Genomic DNA, 10,298 nt, shown 5'->3' with positions numbered 1-10,298 from the left:
TCTCTCTCTCTCTCTCTCTCTCTCTCTCTCTCTCTCTCTCTCTCCCCCACTCCAATAATACTTCTATACTAAAGTGCTTCTATAGTACATCTGATTTTGCCTAAATATTGCTAATGACTGTAGAAGAAGTGTTAATTAATTTATTAATTTTAATTGTCTCCTGATCAGAAAAATATCCTACCCTTGTGGACCCCAGTCTTTGGGGACCCTAGTCCAGGTCACACACGAGTCTCAATGTGAGAGAAGCCAGTGGAGAAAAGGGTCTCTGCTCTCCCAGATGACTGTAATTGAAGCACTATGGATACAAGTGCAGTGTGGCGTCTTTTGGGCAATAGCAACACCTCACAGCTCTATTTCTATCTCCTAAAATGCTAGTGACTCTCCCTGCTTCTGTGAATTAAGTATTTCTAGTTCCTATCATTTATTTACCATAATCTGCAGTTTACAGATCAATAGTGTACAATGGGAAACGAAGCAAACCACTGTTCTGAGATAAAAGGACAGACACTGGTCTCTCTAATACAGTTATCTTGGAAGGCACAAGCATACAGAGAGAAAAAAGTCAAGGATGTGCCCTAATGCTTGTAGTACTCTGCTATAGGCTAAGGAATACACTTGGCTCATCAGGCCCTCACACATACAAACACTTTAGTCACTGAGCCATCTTCTGAGTCCTGCAAAGTAGCTTAAACTCTTATAGTTTGGAAATTCTCCAAAGGGATATTTCTGCTACAGAGGTACACTGATAAAAGTGATATGCACGCAAGTGCGTTGGCATTTCTGCTCTCTATCTGTCTTCACCATTGCTGGTGTCGCCCTGAAAAGCTCAATTGATTCAGCTCATACAGAAAACAGATAGCATTAACACACCCCAAGAATAGACATAAAGACAAGAAGACAGTATAGACACATTGAGATTTATTCTTTTTTTAAATTTGTTTTATTATTTTCTTTATTTACATTTCAAATGCTATCCCGAAAGTTCCCCATACCCTCCCCCTGTCCCTGCTCCCCTACCCACCCACTCCCACTTCTTGGCCCTGGCATTCCCCTGTACTGGGTCATATAAAGTTTGCAAGACCAAGGGGCCTCTCTTCCCAATGATGGCTGATTAGGCCATCTTCTGCTACATATGCAGCTAGAGACATGAGCTCAGGGGGTACTGGTTAGTTCATATTGCTGTTCCACCTACAGGGTTGCAGCCCCCTTCAGCTCCTTGGGTACTTTCTCTAGCTCCTCCATTGGGGGCCCTGTGCTCCATCCAATAGCTGACTGTGAGCATCCACTTCTGTGTTTGCCAGGCACTGGCATAGCCTCACAAGAGGCCACTATATCAGGGTCCCTTCAGCAGAATCTTGCTGGGATGTGCATTAGTATCTGGGTTTGGTGGCTGATGATGGGGTGGATCCCCGGATGGGGTAGTCTCTGGATAGTCCATCCTTCATCTTAGCTCTAAATTTTGTCTCTGTACTTATATCCTTTCATGGGTATTTTGTTCCTTATTCTAAGGAGGAATGAAGATCAATTACTAACAATAGCACATCATCCTGAAGCATTCAACTCTTGAAATTCTCTTTCCACATAGCTGATACTAAAGGGATCCCTTATCAATTTTCATTTGAGGGGGTCAGAATCCCATTGTATTGAGCTCTAATTACACATTCCTTAACATCTAGTTCACACTTAACTGACAGAAACCAATAGAATTTATAGATTAGAAGATTGCATCAGAGTGATGAATACAGGCAGTGTGTGCTGTATGGCATTATGCATCTATGAAACATGCTGTGTTCTGACGACGACTACTCTGTATTCACAGAAAAGGAACTTCATTTTAGAGTGCTGAATACCTCTTGAGCATCTATTGCCCTCCTTTGTCATAAACAATTCAACCATTTGCAGAGAACATTTTAGCTGCAAATATGTGCTTTTGTGTCCTTAGTAACTCAATAATCCCAGCGCCTTAATTTTCTTCATCACTGTTCTCTTTAAAGAACTGTGTGAGCTGTACTTCCAAATGTCCTTGGATTCCTTACTAGCTGTTACCTGAGATGTAATTATCTCATTTAGTTTTCTTACCAACATTTTGTTCTGTTCTGTTCTAAGCCAAATTAATCCTTAAATTATGGAGTATCTGGGAATTAGTAGCGTAGCTCTTACCTGGAAAGCTTGAAAACCTGAGTTTGACACTTAAACCCACCAAAAATCCAATATGGGGTACATGAGATGGCTCATACCATAAAAGAGCTGGCCATGTGAGCATGCTGAACAGAATTTGTTCCATGAAATCCACCTAAAGGTAGAGGAGTGAATCAACTCCACAAAGTTGGTTATGACTTATACACACACCATGGCATGCATAGACGTCAAGTATACACAAGCAACACAACATACACATACATACACACACAAACACACACACACACACACACACACACACACACGTATATTAAGTAATACACATGTAATCCCAACTCCAGAGGATGCCTAGGAGTAACCTAATGCCTGCCAAGAAAAACTGGTGAAATTTGGATAAATGAGAGATCTTGTCTTAAGGAAGCAATATAACATTCTTAAAGATAAGACACAATCTGATCTATAGTATCCATATTCACAAACAAACATGTTCACACATGCACACATACACACACACAAAATTTGAAGGAGGAATAATTAAAATTTCACTGTGCTAATTTGACTTTAATTCCTATCACTCACAGAGAACTTCATGACTTCCTTTAACTCCAGTTCTAGGGTTTCTAATACCATCTACTGGGTTCTGCAGGCAGCAGGCATATGCTGTAGTGCACATGAATATGTATAATATGTGTACATGCAAGCAAAATACTCCTGTGCCTAAAAAAAAGTAATATCTTTAAAATTAAAACCCAGAAGTGAAGCTGCATACTTTCAATTTTAAGGAAAAAAGTTCCCGCTAACTCACTCCATTATTTTCTCCTTTGTTCCTTTATTAATCCACAGTACACCCCTCTTTTATTTGATTGAGTTTGCTCAAGCCTCAAGTTCAGTTTTCCATTCCTCAAGAGCACATGTGGAGGCTTCAGCCAGTGGAAAATGCTCACTGCATGCCATCCATTGCACCAATGCTTACCTGTGTTGCAACATTTTACACTGACATGACTAATAAATTATTTTCCTGACTGCCAAGCTTTCCGCTATACCATGAGGTCATGTAGTATATCTTAATAGCTAATCCTCACTTCCCCTGCTATATAGAAAACTCAATTTTAAGAAAGAAGAAGTATTTGAAACTAAGTTCAGTGGAAAGTTCTTCAGATGAGTAACATGCACCAACTCCAAACACTTTTTCTTTTCTCTTTTTCTTTTATTTTTTTTTTCAGTCTGCAAATAACTTTGAGCCCAATTCTGAATGCTCTGCAAAGAATAAAAACAACAACAACAAAACAAACAAACAAGCAGATAAACAAAAACCAGGCAGTATCACACTCCACAAGGCAAGGCAATCTGAACTTCTGTTTCATTTTAAAGTTAACTTCTACTTGCAATTTCTACAACAGTGACAAGTAATCCTTGCTAAAATTGCAACATGAACCAATCTCATCTTAAAAACAAGAGTCAGCTAATATGGAGTAGAAAAATCAGAGTTTAAGATGGAAAACTCTTGCTAGAAAATCATTAAATCATTCATCTGCTTGTTCAGTAATTTAGGGATACAGTAATTCAAATAAAACCTGACAAAGAGGCAATGGATATTATTTGAGGCAACAAGATTATAGAAAGTACTACAAAAAAAGAGAGACATAAATAGAGACACTTAACCTAGACTGGAAAAATTAAAATATATTTTTGTTTATTCTGTGACAATTTCATACATATATGCAGTATGTCTTGATTCTTACTATCTCCATTCTTCCTTCCCACTCTCCCAAATACTCCCAGATATCCCCAGCACATTCCACTCTAGAAAATGTGTGAGTGTGTGTGTGAGTGTGTGTGAGTGTGTGTGTGTGTGAGTGTGTGTGTGTGAGTGTGTGTGTGTGAGTGTGTGTGAGTGTGTGTGAGTGTGTGAGTGTGTGAGTGTGTGTGTGTGAGTTGTGTGTGCGCGCATGTGTGTGTGAGTGTGTGTGTGTGTGTNTGTGAGTGTGTGAGTGTGTGTGTGTGAGTTGTGTGTGCGCGCATGTGTGTGTGAGTGTGTGTGTGTGTGTGAGTGTGTAAGTGTGTGTGTGTGTGTGTGTGTGTGTGTGTGTGTGTGTGTGTGTGGCAGACAGTGAAGAAATTTTGAGAAAATGGTATATAGGTCAAATTAATAATCAATCCAAACAAATAAATCTAAGAGATGTGACATAATGTGGTTTGTTTGTAAAACGTTGAGTTCCACATTTTATTAGGAGTGTTATTGACCATGGGTGATTTAGGTTATTATACAAAGCCAGATCATGGCCTTTCACCATGCTATGCATGATGAGCCTTCATAGAGCTACCTGAGCAGAACTATTCCGTGACATTGGCAGACATTTGGGACAGAATGTCAACAGAAGTGGCCCTTCTGGCAATGGCTAGTGTTTGTATGTACAAAGCAGGGTATTCTAAATTCCTCTTTAAGATTTCCATCCTCCCTTATCAAACTTTGAAACAAAAAAGTATGAAAATAAGTAAATTCTCAGCTTTTGTTTGCACAGTGTTATACGTACATTCATGTGTCACGTGTTGATGTGAATGCTTTGGATATTTTTTCTTTTTCAGGTATGATGTGGGAAACTGCTAGCTCATGCTCTTTTCCAAGGCTCCAGTTAGAAGGCTGATCTTAGAGAACCCTTGCCAAATCCCTGCACACATTACACAAACTACTTAGTGACAGGTGTTGGAAGGTACGTTGTTGCAAAGATGTTTTTGTTTTAAAATGTTTAAAAGTAGTTGTTTCCCAGTTTTGAAGTGAATTGATCTCAAACACACACACATGAAATAGCCAGGAAGTAGGTAGCATCTGCATTTAACAGTGATAACATATGACAGTTACCTAATAACGTGAGTTGGAAGATACTTTGTTGCAAAGATATTTGTATTTTAAAATGGTTAAAAATGGTTGCATCCCAGTTTTGAAGTGCACTGATCATAAATAAAATAAATAACATAAATAAAATAACCAAGAAGTAACAAGGAGGGCATAGTACAAGTAACCATTGTCATAATAAACCCAGGCTTTTACTCAGCAAACCATTTATTAGGGGAAATAAGTAACCTTTATAAGGTCACCAGGCAATAGTAGCAGTGTTTGAATATATGAATCAGTTTCCTTTTTAAATGAAAAACAAAAGTCAATATTGTTTCCGATTAGTGCAATGCAATTTCTCCTTAAGATTTTAAAATGTCATTGTCTTCTACCTTAGTAGGAACTAAATCAATTCCCTGTCTTCTTATCTGGTGTGAGTAATTATTACACACAGGTCATATTTTATCATAGTCTGTCTTATCAGTTGAAAACCATTGAATTAATGCTTAAAAAAAAATTAGTGGAGCCTGGGAGCAGGCAACGTTAATCTATTGAGATATCTCAATGTCCCAGACATGCTTAGCCCTGCAGTGGTGGTACACGCCTTTAATCCCAGCACTTGGGAGGCAGAGGCAAGTGGATTTCTGAGTTCGAGGCCAACCTGGTCTACAGAGTAAGTTCCGGGACAGCCAGGGCTACACAGAGAAACCCTGTCTCGGAAAACAAAACCAAAAACAAAATTAGAGATGCTTCAAAAATCCGATCATTTTATGATAAATGGATACAAGAAAGTAAGGTGATTCACTCAAGGGAATTGAGGCTAAGGACAGATGGACAGAGAAAAGGAAAGACTGCAACTGGGAAGGTTACTATTTCCTGAAAGAAGGATGCAGGTGAGAACAGAGATGCTTCAGGAGATATTTATCTTCTCCTAAGTCTTCTCCTTTATTATAAAATCCCTGCTGTCCTTCTTATTTTTCTTTTTTTTAAGATTTATTTATTTCATGTAAGTGCCCTGTAGCTGTCTTCAGACATCCCAGAAGAGGGCTTCAGATCTCATTATGGATGGTTGTGAGCCACCATGTGGTTGCTGGGATTTGAATTCAGGACCTTCGGAAGAGCAGTCAGTGCTCTTAACCACGGAGCCATCTCTCCAAACCCCCCTGCTATACTTCTTAATTCATATTTTATAGTTGCAAGTGTTAATCTGCTTTAGATATAGGGCTAATGTGAAGGATATGGAAAGTAATTTCATGTTGATCATCCGAGGTCAAAATGAAGTAGTTTGATAATAGGATAAATTTATAGACTTATCAGTTGGTAAACTGAGGATTGCAGGGTTTCCTCACTTCTGGTAGCTGTAGATGACCAAGGAATCCCTGCACTGCCACCCTCCTGCCCAAAGAACATTCCTCATATTACTCACCCATTTGGTTTGTTAGCACTCTTCTTGTAATTCGAGGTCTCATACTTCTTTACTATCACGAGCAACATTTTTGAAGATCTTTTGAAATCCAACATGCAAGAAAAATCTAAAAGAGTCTCTTTTATATTCTTACTTTAAGTCTCGGGAGGATCTAATGATGAGTAGCAATAAACTTAATGGAGATACTTTGTGATTACTCTGCTATTTTGAAAATTAAAGCTATTATAAAAGAAAATTACACTATGCAGTATGTTTCTTTTTTAAAATGATATTAGCAATATTTATGGGTGTGTGTTACATGCAGTCCTCCTGTCCGAGACCTCATACTTCTGTCATGACAAGATTTAACCTGCCGATCTTAGATGAATACCCTTGGTAAGATATTTAGCTGCTGTACAATTTGCAGTAATTGTACATATATCTCAGTTGCTGGCTGTGTTTTACTGGCAGGCTGGAAAGGACAATAATAGGTATTTGACCTCCAGTCTGAGATTAGAAATGAGGTCATCTGATCTCATTTAATCAAACTCCCAAGTCATATCATAGCTTCCTGTGTCAAAGAAGTTGATTTTCATTTTTTAAATTTAACAGTGGCATATATCAATAGTCAAAATCAACCAGTTCCCTCAGGATATGACCAAAGTATACACTGTAGCTATTTAATATCCTGAAAAATCTACAATGGGGGAATTTCCAGAGGATTTTATTACTGGTAGGTAATTGGATTCTTACCACAGATTTGTAATATTTACATTATGGCTGTAGTCCTTCTGGCCTGACTTTGTTTTCATTTTGCTTAATTAGAGATTTAAAACTTTTGTAATTGTGTAACCATTAATTTTTCCCTGTAGAATAAGTGCCATGTTTGAGACAGAGTATGAGAAAATCAAACATGCATTCAGTGAGATACTCACACACTACACAGCAATAACAGCAACATCAAGTCAATTAAAAAGTTATTTTTTAAAGAAACTGCACACCTATACCTTAACAACTATAACTGTCCAGCATGGAAAAACCTGAGCATCCTCTATGTCTTCAAGGGTGCCATTACTAATACCATGGGGTGCTCCTTAAAATTTAGAGAAAAGAACTTTTAAATTTTCCCACAAATCAGATTAAGAGGAGAGCCTTGGAAAGGAAATATCTAACTCATCAAAGCATGTATATGAATGGGAGTAGACTGTACATCAATAGCAAATCCAATATCTACACTTGATGAATAAAAATTGTGCATAGCAGCCAAGAGAAGCCGGAAAATAGTCGAGATTACCTTGAGAGGTTTTGCCTTATAGGGTTGGATGACCACCAATATGCATAGATTTCAGAGTCAGTGATTGCTAAAAACTATTGTTTACCAAATGTTACAATTTTCACAGTACAGTAAACACTCACTGGTGTTCCTTAAGAAAACAGACGGTAGAATACTTAGCAAACAGCACTCACTCATTGCTATGTAGCTTGGAACTGGAGGATGCAACTGTCACTTGAAATTCTGAAGATCATCATCACCAACTTTCTTTTTAAATGCCCAGAGCAGCGTTTGTTCCTGCTGTGGCTATGACAGACTGAAGTCTTAACCCATGCCATTTAGTTTTATGTACACTATTAAAATACATTGACCATAGTTAAATTAACTTATAGAAAATATGGCTCCAAGCAGGTGATACTGGGAGAAGCCAAAGTCATGTACTCTATCCATTTCAACAGTATACCTCACATTTGGATCTTCAAACCATTCATTCTCCCCATTTAACAGTGTGTACTAAGGAAAGCACAGGTCAGAGTCACCCTTTTGCATCGATTGGACAACACTGCCCTCTAGTGTTTCAGAAAGTAAACAAATAAGCTCAGTAGCAAAGCTAACTTCTGACTAAGGCTCTTGGGTCTTTCTCTTGGCCAACATGGGAATGATTTCAGGAGGAAGGGGAGACAAAGAGGAGGAGGAAGGGGCAACAGAGGAAGGACGGGGAGAAGGCAAAACAGATAATTAAAATTATCTGACAGTAACTTGCTTCCATATGTCATCTAAAATAATTTACTAGCTTATCCCCACCAGATGAAGAGGGCAGCCTCTTTTACCCTTCTTTATAACACAAGCTTTAAGAAAAATGTTAACAATTACAAACTGTGAGCTTTCCAATCTTTGGATGACAGAAACACTGACTCTGTTGAGCATCTATCCACCTCTCTTCCTTCTGGAATGCAAATTCTGGAACAAGAGCCTCTAAGGATTAAGGAATAAAGCAGAAGGGTCTTCCATAGTAAGTCATCTCTCTCTCCTCTTGTGTTACTGATACTGATAACATGAATTATAAAAGTAAATTAAGTTGTCCAAATCAGGATCATATTTCGGAGGTTCAGTGTCAGAATAAAAAAGATGAGGGAACAAACACAGAAACTTGAGGGACTGTGATAAGCCACCCTTGCAAGGAACACAGATGGCTTAATTGCATCCTTTTTCATTTGGGGGTTCCCAGAGAAGGAAAAACTTCCCTCACACTGCCCAGAGAAGCAACTGGGCAATTGAGCTGGAATCTCTCGCAGCTTTAGTGATTTATTCAAGTTTGACAAACTGAATCTTATAAATACATAGTGCAGGCGGCAGATTTCTAGAGTCAAGAATTCTTTCATATTGAATTAAGTGCTCTATGCTTGCAGGAGTCGAAATGTGGGTATTACATTTCATAGTCATTCCTTTACTGGCGCCAGAATTTTGAGGGTGGAATGTGTACTAAAAGTGTCCCCCCCATAATAGGACAGCCATTGATCTCCTGGGGTAACTAAATTTGGGCTGCAATTCTTAGGCCCAAACTCCCAATCCCCTTCCAAGGAAGTTATAAACTGCTCCCAGCTGAAACCTTGTGCCTAAGGCAGTGGAAAGAGCTATGTGCTTAGGGTGGCAGTAGAGGCAGAAGTGACTCGGGAACATTTCAAATCGTTTGGAGCTGCAGTCTCCCAGTATCACCTATCTTGGAGGCACAGGAGCAGTCTCTGCCCTTTGAGGCTGGCTCTAGATCTGCGCAGTGGAGCTAGCATCAGGCTAAGGGAACTTTATGATTCCAGTGAAGGGCAGGCAGTCCAGCAAAGTAAGCTCATTAAAGCTCTGCTAACTTTTGGGATGTTTAGAATGGTCAAACTAGACTGGATAGGTTTTCACCCTGCTCTTTCCTTTTACGCAGAGCATATACTGTTGGACAGTAGATACTTTTACTGACGAGAGTCCTATCCCACCTTACCTTCCCGCCCCCAGTTCCAAGTACTCACAATTTGTCGCTGTTAATCCAAAATGCCACAAGCCAGAAAGCACCAAAGTAAAAACGCTATTCAGTCTTGGTACAGAATCCATTTCCCTCAGTGAGCCGCTTCCAATGGAATCCCAAACTCGCGGGCACCTCGCCTTGACCTGTTTTCTTTTCCTTTTTTATTTCTTCCCCCGCACAGCCTGAAACCCCTCCCACCCCCGCTTCTCCTTCACTCCATTCTGCTTCAGTGCTTCTTCGGAGATGCGAGCTCCAATCGACATTTATAGTTTCTGCAACTGTCACTTTCTGTGCTTGCCTTTCTCGCCTGCCTCGTCTTTCCTCCGGATTCCCTTCCTTTCAGGGTCAGATCCAAACTCGAGCGCAGTTCTTGGCACCCAGTTCCACCAACAGACAAAAGCACTTCGTTTATACTCCAGAGCTGTATTCAGCACCAGAGTGGCGGACAGCTCATTTCAGGAACCCTCTGCACGGCCCCGCCCCGGTCGAGAACCGCCCTGCGCTGGCCTGGGCGGGTCCTTGGTCTACCGCAAGTCCCTGGCAAACAGCTCTGCTTCCAGGTGCTTAGAGTACTTGCTGGGGAAGCAAGGAGAAAAAGAGCGCTCTCTCTCTCTCTCTCTCTCTCTCTCTCTCTCTC

At 39.8% G+C, this 10,298-nt stretch overlaps 1 protein-coding gene across 2 annotated transcripts in view; it reads right to left on the bottom strand.

Moving 5' to 3' along the window:
- Positions 1-9,747, bottom strand: part of LOC110335694 (contactin-associated protein like 5-3) — a 514,066-nt gene extending 504,319 nt beyond the window's left edge. For both annotated transcript variants that reach the window (XM_029531381.1, XM_021217999.1), the window contains exon 1: positions 9,666-9,747. In XM_029531381.1, the coding sequence (XP_029387241.1) occupies positions 9,666-9,747 (82 nt within the window). The remainder of the gene's footprint in view (positions 1-9,665) is intronic.
- Between the last annotated feature and the right edge of the window lie 551 nt (positions 9,748-10,298).

Source organism: Mus pahari, chromosome 18 (genome assembly GCF_900095145.1).
Source record: "Mus pahari chromosome 18, PAHARI_EIJ_v1.1, whole genome shotgun sequence".
NCBI classification, from domain to species: Eukaryota; Metazoa; Chordata; class Mammalia; order Rodentia; family Muridae; genus Mus; species Mus pahari.
This window is presented reverse-complemented; position numbering and strand designations above follow the sequence as displayed.